General features: G+C 36.5%; 1 protein-coding gene across 1 annotated transcript in view; it reads right to left on the bottom strand.

Annotated features, from left to right (window-relative positions):
* Positions 1-14,636, bottom strand: part of CUNH3orf67 (chromosome unknown C3orf67 homolog) — a 219,539-nt gene that overhangs the window by 83,647 nt on the left and 121,256 nt on the right. Inside the window, exons 8-11 of the mRNA XM_014466898.2 lie at positions 6,393-6,529; positions 5,337-5,499; positions 3,470-3,586; positions 1,962-2,081 (exon numbers count right to left, since the gene is read on the bottom strand). Coding sequence (XP_014322384.1) covers positions 1,962-2,081; positions 3,470-3,586; positions 5,337-5,499; positions 6,393-6,529 — 537 coding nt within the window. The remainder of the gene's footprint in view (positions 1-1,961; positions 2,082-3,469; positions 3,587-5,336; positions 5,500-6,392; positions 6,530-14,636) is intronic.

Genomic DNA, 14,636 nt, shown 5'->3' with positions numbered 1-14,636 from the left:
GATAACAGCCTTTTCTCTCCAATCTACTGAATGAAACAGGAAACTTCATAGACTAAGCTGATTAGACTTTTCAAGTGATAGTAAATCCACAGAAATATGTGCTAATGTGACTGGTGGATTCTGCTGGTGAAAAAGACCTTTATATTTAATTTTAGGAGAGAATGTTTGGATATGAATTTTTTTTTTTGCACAGCATTATTTGTTTTCTTTAAAAATACTATATACTACCACTGAGATACATTTTTTTGACCAAAGCTTTAAAAAATTGCAATCTTTTCTCAACACTGAGGTAGATTTTATAACTATGATCCAGGCAAGCTAGAAATGACAAATCTATATAATGACATAATTAAAAGCATGCCTTTGTTTAGAATGACAGCAGAAGAGTTGAGCATTTTCTCTAACTTAGTTTATTTTTCATGAAACTTTTTTACTGCATTATGTCAGTGGTGACAATCTTACTAAAATCTGTGGTCTGCAGAACCACAATGTGGACATGGTTATTTTACCCCTGATTCTTGAATCCTATTATATTTACCATCACAATAAAAATATTGTAGAGATAGCTAAGATTTGCTAACTTGAAAGTTTAAAGCTTTTACTACAAAAGCACAAGCAACAAACAAAAACACCTTTAAAAAATAACATTGATGACACAAATAAAATTGTATTTATCACAACTGTATTCACCGGTTTCTTTATCTAAGACTATCATTATATAACAGAACTTGCCTATAAAAAGGGTGAGAAATGTACATTCTTAGAGGAACTCTATTAGGGACAAGGCTTTCACATTTTCAAGGACAGAGTCTAGGGAAATGGCCAAAAGGCAGGCTGTATTACTTCACCTGAGCACCTTCGGGGATGTGAAGGGTGCGAGTCAGTGTAGCTGTGGGCAGGTGGAATGAATAGATTCACTGGGATGTCCTCTTTTGGACAGCAAACCCCTTTGCATGGTGCTAAGCACATAGCAGGTGCTTTGCAAACAAAATTGGTGCTTTAATAAAGGTTGAGAAAAATTAAAAAAACAAACAACACCCAATGTGTTGCATTATGTTCATGGATATGTAAAAAATAGGGGAGGAAAAGATACCGGAATCTTCATTATGCAATTAAACAACTTGTATGACCTATTGCCAAACATATTGCTAACTGTCAAAAAGTCAAGGTAAAAGGAGTGTTTACACCAAACAAATTCTAATTATCTCACTACCACACGCTTTTTTGGAATTTATAGTTTTACCTCAAATATTTCCATATCAATGTAATGAATAATTTGGTGTGTTTTCTTAGAAAAGTATGTAAATTACTGTGTAATCACAATATTGCAGCAAACAAGATAAATGCAAGAATGATCACCTAAACATCTAATTAGTTTTTCTACACAGTCAGATTTATGCCGAAGACACTAATTACGCCTAACATTTTAATGAAGGTTTCAACATTGCATAAATAAGACTGACAAACTACAAACAATTATAATTTATTTTCCCTTTTCCCTTGCTCAACAAGAATTTGCAAAAAAAAAAAAAAGGAACCCACGAAACAATTTGCCTTTGTAAAAAGTACTACACACCTGCTAGGCAAGATATGGTGGGCTCACTGCTCTACAACCAGCCATCTCCATCACAGAGAGGACTGAAGAAATGCAACCATTAAAACTTGAAAATAAAAATACTCTTTCATCCACTAAAATCTTAACTTTCATTCTGAACAGGACAACCACTGCATTAAAACTTGAAAATAAAAATACTCTTTCATCCACTAAAATCTTAACTTTCATTCTGAACAGGACAACCACTGCATTAAAACTTGAAAATAAAAATACTCTTTCATCCACTAAAATCTGACATAAAATTGGGGTTAAAACGATAGCTTTTAGCAAATGACTGGGTTTGAAATACTTAACACATTCATATCTTATTAATTATCGACAATTATGGCATAAAAAAGATGCAAACCTGATGCGTCAGGAGACTGGGGAGCTGGAGTGCTGGGGCTCAACGCCCCTGCTCCTTGCTGGGACTCAGTGATGAGGGCAGCTGCTTTATCTCCATTCCTGCTATTTCCTGAAGAACTGCCTTTATTGGAATAAATATTTTCCATCATATTACTTTTGTGATATTTATAACAATTATTTTTTGAAGAATGGTATTAATTTGGCATACTTTACTACATGATTATTGTAAAGCAAGCTAGAGGTGACACTGCAGATTATATGAATTAATTTTCAGTAGAACGTATTAAGATGAACTCAGCGGAATTTTTGTGGAGGTGCATAATATAATCCCTGAATATTTGCATGGGGGCATTTTAGATTTAAGTTTTACAATATGTGACAAAAAATTCTAAAACCTATGTAATTTTTAAAGGTTCTTATTTTTCCCATTGGTTCTACATAAAATGGAATGTTTTCTTTAAATTACAATTGTTACTGAACTCCCTCCACTCTTAAACCAAGATCTTTCCTTCAGGACCTTAAGAAAATGGGCAAGGCATTAATTACTAAAGAACTAATGTTTCGGTCTATTATTTTGTAAAAATAACATGAAACCTAGCAGGCTGAATTATGGCCTACCCAAGAACCCTACATTTTTGAGAAATTATGCTAACAGATGTGTACATGATACATTCTGGGCTTGATTTAGGACAGTGATGGCGAACCTATGACACGCGTGTCAGAGGTGACACGCGAACTCATTTTTTTGGTTGATTTTTCTTTGTTAAATGGCATTTAAATATATAAAATAAATATCAAAAATATAAATCTTTGTTTTACTATGGTTGCAAATATCAAAAAATTTCTATATGTGACACGGCACCAGAGTTAAGTTAGGGTTTTTCAAAATGCTGACACACCGAGCTCAAAAGGTTTGCCATCACTGATTTAGAATAAACTAATGCAGGTGTATACAAATCTACACATACATGCCTCAAATCCATTATTTAAAAAAATAACTACAATAGCCACCTATATTGTCTAATGCTTTACTGGTTGCAAAGAGTTGAAATTTTAACCTACATTGTAGTAACAGATGGCAAGGAGTTCAAAGGGAGAGGCAGCAAATAAAAAAACAATGTGAAAAGGGCTCAATGTAAAAAGAAAAGCCATAAATGAAACATGAAAAATTATGGGTTAAGCCCAAGTTCAGTAAAGTCTATAGGCAGGAACTTGCTCTATCATATGTGGGCTTTAAAAAAAATAAACTTAAACTTATTCAGCCTTTGAGAGTAGAAGCAGAAAGCCCTTTATTTCTGCAGTACTGTCTATTTAATCCAGCAAATCTCTCTTAGGACTCTAGAGTAATTCTTTTGCAGAAAATTTGATTTCCACAATCCCTATAGAACAGACATTTAGATTTTAAATGAATTGGTTCATAATTCTTTGAAACTTACAACCTGCAGAGAGAGAGATTGCATTGCTCTGAATAATATACAGATATAAGATAGCATTGAATTAGTGCCATACCGCTGGGTGTCTCTGTCCTTTCTCTGTTGGTGCTTTTTAACCGTAATCTTCTCCTGTTATTATTCTTATCTGCTGATGGTTCTTGAGGGGGATGTGGATGCATAATATGCAGATTGGCTGGTACATTTTCATATCAAAGAACAAAAAGCCAGAACAGAAAGTACTATATGGTTTGAAATAACTCAGTAAATATAATTATAGCTATAATGAGAATGTTCATGTATCATTTTGACATTATGTAAAGCTGTATAAAAACTTATTCCTCCACAGAAAATAGGTGTTTATTCTTATTCTAACACAGTGGTTCTCAACCTTCTTAATGCCAGACCCTTTAATACAGTTCCTCATGTTGTGGTGACCCCCAATTTCATTGTTACAAATTGAACATAATTAAAGCATAGTGATTAATCACAAAACAATATGTAATTATATATGTGTTTTCCGACGGTCTTAGGGGACCCCTGTGAAAGGGTCATTCGACCCCCAAAGGGGTCGTGACCCAAGGTTGAGAACCACTGTTCTAACATTAGGATTGTATCAGGTTTTCAAAGTTACCAATACATTTTATTCATGTGACATAACCTTTTAGAAAGCTACAAGTAATCTGATTAATATTAATCATGCAATATGCTATATTAAAAATATAAAAAATGAAATTGAGAGCCAATACCAAAAAATTATTGCTTCCTTTAGAAAGCAGAGTTGCCTGGTTGTGGGTTGTGGGCTTGATCCCCAGTAGGGGGAGTGCAGGAGGCAGCTGATCGATGTTCTGCTCTCACATGGATGTTTCTTTCTCTCTCTCTCTAGAACTCAATAAAAATATTAAAAAATAAAAGAGGAAGCATAGTTAAGTATGATGCAATGAGAACTTAGAGGGTAGTTTCCAGAAGAATGCTAGAAGACTGATATCAAACCTAAAGAATTCTTAAGTATATTTAATTCTGTAATAATATATTCATAGCAAGCAGCATTTAATATTTACTGAATGCTTAATTTCTTGGCACAATATGACTGAGTTTTTCTCATTAAAACCTCACAATGACCCTTTGAAGCAGCTGTTATTGACCACTACTACTATGGCCAGTAGTAATTGTATCCCCATTTTACAGATGAGGAAACTGACCCTTACAGAGTTTAAGAAACTTGACTAAGGTCTCACAGATAGTGGTAGGTCTCACAGACAGGTGGGGCTGGGACCGAATATCTATGTTATTCATTTCCCTGCTCAGTTTAATACTCCATGGGAGATATAATTTATAATAGTGTCCATTAATTTCTAAATCCAATAAAATGAACCCAAATGTCTCTGTTTCAACTCTCACAAAGTCAGACCAATAAGAGTAGAAACACTGACAGTAAGTGGGTTCTGGTTTCAATTCTTTCCAATGATTACAGACTGCAAATGGCTGTACGTCTCTGTTAACTTAGAACTCTCAATCTATAAAATGAGATGAAGTCTTTTCTTCACCAACAGGATTGTTTTAGTATCAATGAAAGAAGATAAAGAACACTTTACAAATGGAAAATATTAATTAAAAGATAAAATTAAGTTAAACTTAAAATGCACATGAAATTACTAAAATGTAGTGATAAAAGGATGTTATATTATTTCCTTAGCAGTCATCATAAAGTAAAAACACAGGGTACTACAGGAGTTTGAAATAATAGAATAAATAGAATGATAGTTTTCAGAGGATTATAATATACATGTATATAGATAGTTTTCAGAGAATTCTAAACATATTTCAATACCTATGTGGTAATTATCTGGACTTAAGATCTAGTCATAAATATAATTTCAATTTTAACAAGGACATTTCTCACTATTTTCAGTAGCTACCAATCTTTATGCATGATTCGTTCTTACCACGAACAGGTACAGTCAGCTTTATTTGGCGAATATTTTCTTTATCTCCTTGCTCCTCAGACTCAGAAATCAGCAAAGCTGACATTTCTGCATTGTTAACACACCTCTCCACTGTGGACGGCTGGCATGATCGGTTATTTTTGGACCCAATGGATCTTATTGTCTATAAGGAAAAGGAATTGCACATTTTAAAATATAGGAACTGCATTTATTTTTAGAACCTACATAGAAGAAATAATATTTAGAGAAATAAAGAGAGTAAAAAACTAGAGGAAACAAGAAGATTAAAAGTTGTTGGAGAGGGAAGTTATGAAAGAAAATTAGAAAAAAGGAGAGAAATAATGAGATAAAAAGACAAGTTTCCTAGACATATAAATTAAAATGTGCTTATTTGCTACACTCCATCTTCTTTTAAGAAATATATTTTATTGGTTTTTTACAGAGAGGAAGGGAAAGGGATAGAGAGTTAGAAACATGGATGAGAGAGAAACATCGACCAGCTGCCTTCTGCACACCCCCTACTGGGGATGTGCCCGCAACCAAGGTACATGCCCTTGACCAGAATAGAACCTGGGACCCTTGAGTCCGCAGGCCGACGCTCTATCCACTGAGCCAAAACGATTAGGGCACTACACTCCATCTTTAGGAGCTAGGAGTTGAGGTGAAAATCACTGTGATTGTCAGAAACTCAGAGGAAATTAAAAATAAAAATATAACATTTGAGAATCTGTTCAGTATAAGGTTTCTGGTGAGGATCCAACTCCCTCCTGAAGGAGACCACAAACTGTACTCACATACATTTTTACCTTTAAGTTTTGTGAACATATTTAATGAAAAGAATACTCAAAATTGTTAAATGTGTTGACACGACAAAAAGGAAACAATTTTAAGGTCTTTTAAAGTCCAGAGTTTCTGTTCAAAATTTACTCAAGCCTTCTGCTTTTGGCATGTAGTCTCTCAAACCCCCTCATTCTACCCCATCTAACCATGCACTGGAAACAACCCTCCCCTCCCTTGCCACTTGCTGGAGATAAGCTCCTCACACCTTGCTCCTACCTCACTGGATATCCTCATGTTATTTCTTCTGCCAGAGAGTGGAGGTGGTCCAAGAACTTTGGATCCAAAGGCGATATGACAAACATCTTGATTTTTACTGTTCCGCACACTACCTGTTCCTCTGTTAAGGAACTGATCTGTTTTGTTAAAGGAAGGTAATAACAGTAAATTAATAAGTGTAATGGCACTTATTAAAAAATGCAGATATAGGGGCCCAATATCAGATTAGATCTGTAGAATTAGAATCTTGGGCACAGGGGTGTGGAAGGTGGGCAGAAATCTATAATTTTAACAAGCTCACTATCATTTGAGAACTACTACCACAAATATTTTTCCTCAAAGAAAAAGAGTAAGAAAAGTGGAAAACTACTAAAAAATACATCTTATTTTTCTCTTTAAGGGAATAATTTAAATAAAACTATCCAGCTCAACTGAACAAATATTTGCTTGAGTACTCTCTCAGGCATTTCCTAGAAGTTGTCAGTGACACAAAATAGATAAGACATATTGCTTGCCCTCAGGGAGTCTGAAGGGAGGTGGTAGTACAAGTAAACATAACTATAACATAAGGCGGACCAGTGGGAATGAAGCATAAGTGACCTCTTGAATGGCCCTTGAATGACTGAAGAGTTCAAAAGTAAGAGATGTAGGGTGCCCTAGGCCAGAGAAAGTGCCTGAATAAAGGCATGGAAGAGCAAAAGGGTGAGGTATGCTTGGGGAATAATGAATTTACCAGTTTAGCTGGAAGGATGGACTAGGGTCACATCGCAAGAGCTTACATGCTAAGAGCTTATTCTCAAGTTGGTAGGCAACAGGGAATCACTGAAGGTTTGGGGGAGAAAGAGACAACTGGTATCACCTCCAGAATGAGGCAGGTATGCTCACCAAACCCTGCTGCCTTTTTCCAGGCACACAGATAAATTACATTTCTGAGCCTTCCCGGTAGTTCCATGAACCATGTGACTGAGTTATGATTAATGGAACGTGAGAAGGGTAAACCACTTCCTAAAACCTCCTGCATAACCCTCTGTGTTCTCTCTTCCTCCATCACTTGACAAGATGCACAAGATTCAGTGAAAGGCTTTTCCCAGAGAAGCCATAGATGAAAGGAGCCTGGGTCTCTGACCCTATGGAAGGCTGCCTAAGGAACGCTTGATTAGACCAGACTGTGGGGTTCCTTGTGACTGTAGTTAGTCTCCGCTCACCATATGCAGGTGAGGGTGATGGGCCTTGCCTCAAAATACTGCCCATAACCTAAAAAACCTTCTGCTGTGCCCACTTGCAAGACAGGACCAACTTGAATATGAGTTGGCCCTGAATGAGTCCACATTCGTTCTACAGTCCTGGACATTTAAGAGCTACTGACCAAGAAAAAGAAACTAATGAAATAAAAAGGGCTTCTTCACATATCCATAAAAATAGAACATCACAACTGCACAAACAATATTTCCAAACAAGCAGCCATGATTAAATTTCCCTCATCAGTCCATTCAGTTCTCTGTAATTGTTCTTCTGGATCTTGGGTCAGTGAACTGCTTTCAAGAAGCCATCTGCTTTCAAACTACAGAGACCTAGAAACCCTGACTCAGTCCACTGTGTGGTGTGAAATCTGTCTAAGCACTGCCAGCTTGGAAGTCTGGACCCAAGAGGCTTTGCTGAAGTATCTATCAGTAGTTCAAAATATTACCATTGTAATCAGCTAGGCATTAATAACACGAAAGGAGCTAAGGGAGGGCCAGACATTATAAGCATGGCCATCTGGGCAGCTTCACTAGCAAGCTGCAACTTTACTCTCCCCAGGGAACCACTGATCCATTCCCTCTGCAGACCAATCACTGAGGGAAGGGACTGGACAAAGGGGAGATGGGCACACGCGCAATAAAGTCTGGGTGACATAGGAAATGTACCTGTCAGTCTAAACTGGGACAAAAATCATTGGCCAGAGGGGGTGGGGCCACTATAAGACACTAAAAATTTGGAAATACATAATTCCCAGATAAAGCAAGTTCATATGCTTGGGACTCTTGGCTCTTGTTGCTCTCTTGTATTTGCCTGTGTTCCTAGTTGAATGGCCCATGGCCAAGTGGACCCCATGTCCAATGGAATGAAGGACTGCAGCGGGGACCACAAGCTAAGCTAGCCTGATGCTGGATTAGACTGTGGAACGAAACTCTGAGCAATGGCTTTAATCCCAGCTCTGCTGAAGGCAAAATGGACTTCTCCCTTGGTGGGACAAGGAAAATGGGACCTTAGAAATTTAGGAGTTTAATTCCACAGAAATAACATTTTCTACAGTATCTCCTCCTCCTGTACAAGTCTCAGAAAATTCCTTTTCTCCTGACATCTCAGGAAGCCTACTCCCACCAGCAACCGGTGGGGGCAAGGATAGCTCCCCAAGGATAACAAAACACCTGATCCTTTTTGAAAGTGTCCCTGAACACACAGACCTTGGCCTGTAGCTTACAGCACAGCCTTCTTGCTAGCATCAGAATAAAACAGAAACTGTCTGTAGATGATTGCCTTAGATTAGGCTGCTGTTAACAATACCATAGAATGAATGGCAAGAGAACAGAAAAGAAAGAGCTACTGGCTTTCTGTCTGACCTATTCCCCTGAAACATTCCTACAGATAGCTAGTTGGTCTCATTAGCCTCTGCCGTAGAGCTGCAATTTTACATGTGAGGGAATTAAAAATCACTTTTCCATGCAATAGCATGAAAAAAGATATAGAAGTTGTGAAAACATGCCATACTTAGGAAGCTCCAAATACTTAGATCTGAGTGGGAGCAATATGTGTGTGTTTAGGGTATTTCGGGTCTGTTTTTGTGTTTGTAATAAATAGAGGAAGCTGAAGAGATGGGCAAGGGCTAGATTGCTGAATCCATTTGAGAGACTTTTGCTGGACAGAAGATCTGAGGTGGATGGCTAGGTGAGAAGATAAATGATTCCAGTTTTCTTCAAATTCCTGAAGCCCTAGTAGATAGAAGACATATTCTATTTGTCCAAATGGCAGAATAAGAAGAAATGAGTACAATTTAGGCAGTGACTTTTCTGTCACTTGGAAGGTATTCAAGCAGACACCTGTAAAGCACTTCTGGATATTGTAAGGCAGATTCAGATATCAGGTAAACTCCCTAGTTTCTATCTCTAGTCTGTGCTCTCTTTTGAGTTTCACTCCCGTATCCAGTGCCTTCTTGACCAGGGCCTCTTGGATGCCTCAGAAACACCTCAAACTGAAAACTTGGCCTAATGAGTGGTACCAAAATCCATCCAGGTTGAAAAGTCAGAATCGAGGTGTCATTCTTAGCACCTCCCTCTATCCTCTTCATATCCAATTCATGTCTAATTGTCTCCACTTTCTCTACCAGCAATGCAATCCAAGCGACCATTATCCCTCTCCTGGATGATTTCAAAGCCTCTCAAGTGATCTACTGTATCTACTCTGGCTCCCTGTCCCATGCCTTCTCCAAAATATAGCCAGAGTGGTCTTACTCAAACATAAATCTGACTGGGTCATTCACCTTCCTCACTTAAACTTTTCAATGGCTTCCCTGCTACTAATAGAATTAAGAAAAAAGCCCTTAAAATCACCTGCAAAAATCTGCATGTTCCATCCTCATATCTTACATCCCTCATTTTCTGGTCTCTCAGCAGAATGACCTCCTCAGTTCTTCCTGCCTAGCAGAGCACTTGTACATGCTGGTCTCCGTGGCTAGAAGAGTACTTTTCCTCTTCTGCTCATGTATCACTTCCTCAGAATAGTCTTCTCTGACGTCTCTGACTAGGGTAAAGTCCCCCTAGTACAGGTACTTCCATAAACTTTCCTTTGTATAACTTGTCAGAATTGCGCTTTTACATGCATTTTTGGGGTTCTCTGATAATGTGTGCTTCCGTGGGTATAAACTCAGTGGCCTGTTTTGTCACCCCTAAATTTCTAGCACCTAGACCTGTGCCTGACACAGAGTAAGTACATAATAAAACCTTGCTGAGTAAAATGAATGAACCATTAAATGTAATGGGTCAGAATACAAGTTGGATTGAATGACTAAATATTTCTAACTATGATTAGAATTTCATTTTAAGAAAAATCCAATGGAAGGTTTTATGCGTAAATCTAGGAGGAAGACTGAACAGAACTGGACAACTGCCAGGGAGTGGGGGATGAGAGAGAAGGGTCAACAGTGAGCAAGACATTGGTATTTACATAAATGGTGTGGCTCTCAACAGCAGCAGTGCTATGGTACCAGAGTCAGATGCCTATTCAGGTTATAGGAGAAATTTCGTAGTGTTAACAAGTAGACATGGCTATGTGTGAATCTGTATTTTTTTCTCCAGTCATTTACAAATATCCATTTAGAGTCAACAAAACACTGTTAGTCTCTCAGGATCAATAATGGAAAGAAATGACACACAAATTACAGGTATTTTGTGACCAGTAGAACAAATCCTAACCTATTGATTTTGTTCTCAAATGTGGATTTCCCAGAAAAAAAATAGCCACTGAGGGTACTGAAGGGTTGTATGGAATATGGCATAGGCCTAGATGGGAATTTTTGGTACCAGAATAAGAACCCCCCTCTTTTTTTCCCAGTGATAGAAACCATGAGGATATATCTTTCTGTTCAAACATCTTACAGTGGCAATTTCCTTGATGTTTTTTCATATTCTTTATCTATATGCAGGTTCCCCCATTAAGTTAAGTTCCAGTAGAAAGACCATTGATTTGGTACTGTACGTACTCCCATCTGCTGAACCAAGCATAGCAGATGGTAGACAATGGATAAATCTCACCAAAATTGAGGATAGTGTCTATGACTAAAAAGAGGATTTTGGGGAAGGAGTATTAAAAAAATCATATTGAAAAAGGTACAACTGTCATGGGATGCAATGTACATAGTTAATACTTTATGACATGTTTGAAAGTTGCTAAGAGAGTAGATCTTAAAAGTCCTCATCACAAGAAAAAACTTTTTTTGTGACTATGTTAACTAGACTTATTGTGGTGATCATTTCATAATATATGCAAATATTACATCATTATGCTGCACACCTGAAACTAATATATAATGTTTATGTGAATTATAATTAATAAAATTTTTTTGAAAAAATCATACTGATACAGTTCGTTATAATTACAACAAAATAAACATAACAACTAGTTCAGAGTTATTTAAATTATTAAAATTCCTAAGTACCTTGAATTTCTCAGGAATTTTTTGCTTAGCGATAGTTATCCATTGGATATTAAAGACATATTTAAAACTGATATGATATAATCCCCTAAGTCACAGAAAATTACGTGATTCTATATTTTTAAAAGAGCACCTACTACAGGATTTCTCTAAAGAATAATATAACACTGTGTATTTATATTTACATTTATTTTTTAACTTTTAAAAATTTTAATACATTTTTCCCCCACCAAGCAAAGTATACTAATACTCCACTATTTAGTTTCTCCTTTGTTGTTGTTCTACTTATTTATGCATTTATTGGTTGACTCTTGTTATGTGCCCTGACAAGAGATCGAACCCACAACCTTGGCATATCATGATGACGCTCTAACTAACAGGATATAAACATGTGTCATACTATGTATTTACTATAATAGGGTCCTAATTAAAACCTACAAGGAAAAGTAATTTAGACCTTTGGTTTCTAAAGTAAAAAGTAGAAGGGACAAAGTTTCTATAATGATAAAAATCTTAAAAGAAAACTAAAAGTAGAAAGGTATGCCTTTTGAATTCTAAAAGGAGCTCTTTTAAGAGCTGACATCAATATGCATAACATAAGGTTAAAATCAAGATTAGATTAAAGCCATGCTCTAGGCAGTTCGTTTTCTTGAGTTTGTAGAAAATGAACTTGGTGTAGGTCAGAGATGTTACCATTAATTATTTTGCTATTTTACCGAGGGGTACATGCCTTTGTAGTTAGATTATAAAACCTGAGGGTCTACTCTCTAATTGTCTTTTAGAAAAATAAACATTCATTTTTGTCTCAAGATACAATGTTGTAATTATTATAGTAATTTCAGTTTGCAGGGATTTCAAAGCTTAACCAGAAAATCCGGCTGAATTTTCAACTCTAATCATTGAGGGGTCATGCTCAAGACTTATATCTATTATCTAATAATCAAATCAGAATTAAACTTCTACTAGAATCCAGACTTTGAATTATGTTAATTTTATTTTACTATATGTACATTGGTATAAAGAATGTGAAAAATACAAAAGTAAGGCTTATCTAGTAGAGCAATATAATTTTAGACAAGCTACCCTTTCTAAACCTCACCTTCTTAGTTATAAGATTGAGATAATAATAGCACTTAAGTACTGTATTTTTTGTTATATTACATGAAACATGCATATAACATGCTAACTATCCTTAGTAGGGAGTAAAAGCTTATAAATATGTAATTAATATCTTCCCTCTTGAATAACATTTTATAATTTGCAAAGTCCATTCACAATCCCTTATTCTCCCAGTGGTGACTGAGGCTCACAGAGATAAAGTAATTAGTGGGTGGTAGAGCTGGGATAACCAGGCAGTGTGGTTTCACAGATGCATTCTTAATTACTGCCCTCCATTATGATGCAATTTCTCACTATTGCTTTTTAAAAATATATATATATTCTATTGATTTTTTACAAAGAGGAAGGGAGAGGGATAGAGACCTAGAAACATCGATGAGAGAGAAACATCAATCAGATGCCTCCTGCACACTCCCCACTGGGGATGTGCCCACAACCAAGATACATGTCCTTGACCGGAATCGAACCTGGGACCCCTGAGTCCGCAGGCTGATGCTCTATCCACTGAGCCAAACTGGCTAGGGCCTCACTATTACTTTTAAGAATTAGTTTCAGGGAAGCCTTCTTCTGTTTAGGAAACTTCTATTTCTAAGCCAAATGATGGAAGTTATATGTATATGTATGTGTATGTGTATGTGTATATATATATGTATATGTATACTAGAGGCCCGATGCACAAAATTCGTGCATATGTAGGGTCCTGGCCGGCGACCAGGGCTGATCTGTGGGGCAACAGGCGGGTTGATCAGAGGCCTCTGCTGGCACCCGCCTTGGCTGGCCTGGGGCCTGCGGGCAGCTCCTGCATTGAGTGTCTGCCCCCTGGTGTTCAGTGCCAACTGGTTGTTCCACTGGTTGTTCTGCTGTTTGGTCGATTTGCATATTGGGCTTTTATTATATAGGATGTATATGTATATATGTGTGTGTGTGTGTGTGTGTGTGTGTGTGTCTGGATAACCTTGACTATTACACTATGTAAAGGGTTTAGTGTTTGGAACACAGTAAAAACACAGTAAAAACTCAAAAAAAGTTAGCTATAATGATGAAGACGATGATGATGATTTGTTGCCTAATATACTTACCTGCTCAAATTATTTGGCTAGCATTTGATTCAGTCATTCGATCACTTAATCAACAAATACTTACTGAGCTCCTGACATGTAAAGCATTGAGCTAGGTGCTAGGGATACAACAATAAAGAGGATTCTGCAGTTTTTAAGCTCAAATTCCAGACCGGGAATCAGCAATAAGCAAACAAGTAAACAAGAAAATATCAGGTAATGATAAGTGCTGTGATGAAAATAAAAATAGGGTGATGTTATAGAGTTTCTTGGGAGTTATTGGAAGTCATTGATGATTCTATTCCCATGTTCACTATTAGTAAAAATGTATGTCAGCATAATTCATACCAATATAGCATAGATTATCTTATAGTATATTTCATTATTAAACCAATAAACAAATTTAATATTTAATTATATACTTTAAGATTTTATTTTGTCAATAATTCTGGATCCCCTTCCCATTACGTATTTTACATGCAAATATTGATATAAGTAAATAAATATATTTTAATTTAATAACAATTCTTTGAATTTTCAAAAGACAGAAATGTGTACAGAAGAAATTAGAAATGTCTCATAATTGTAGCAATATACACCTGCTGACATAACAAATTATGACTATATTTAGAAAATTAAAATTCTCTAATAAAGATATAATATGAGAAATACAAGTCTTATCTTCCCTCCACTACCTCTACTAGTCCCTGTCCTAAAGGTAATTAAGTTTCTGGTGTTTCCTCAAAAATATATGCATATACCAGCATCCATAAGCACTTTCACTGGGGTCATATAGAAACAGCATTCTTTGTCTCCATTTTTGCTGATTGGCATGGCTTAGAGACCTTTCTAGACCATCACAAGAAGACTGGTTCA

This window comes from Myotis lucifugus, unplaced genomic scaffold (genome assembly GCF_000147115.1).
Source record: "Myotis lucifugus unplaced genomic scaffold, Myoluc2.0 scaffold_366, whole genome shotgun sequence".
Taxonomy (NCBI): domain Eukaryota; kingdom Metazoa; phylum Chordata; class Mammalia; order Chiroptera; family Vespertilionidae; genus Myotis; species Myotis lucifugus.
This window is presented reverse-complemented; position numbering and strand designations above follow the sequence as displayed.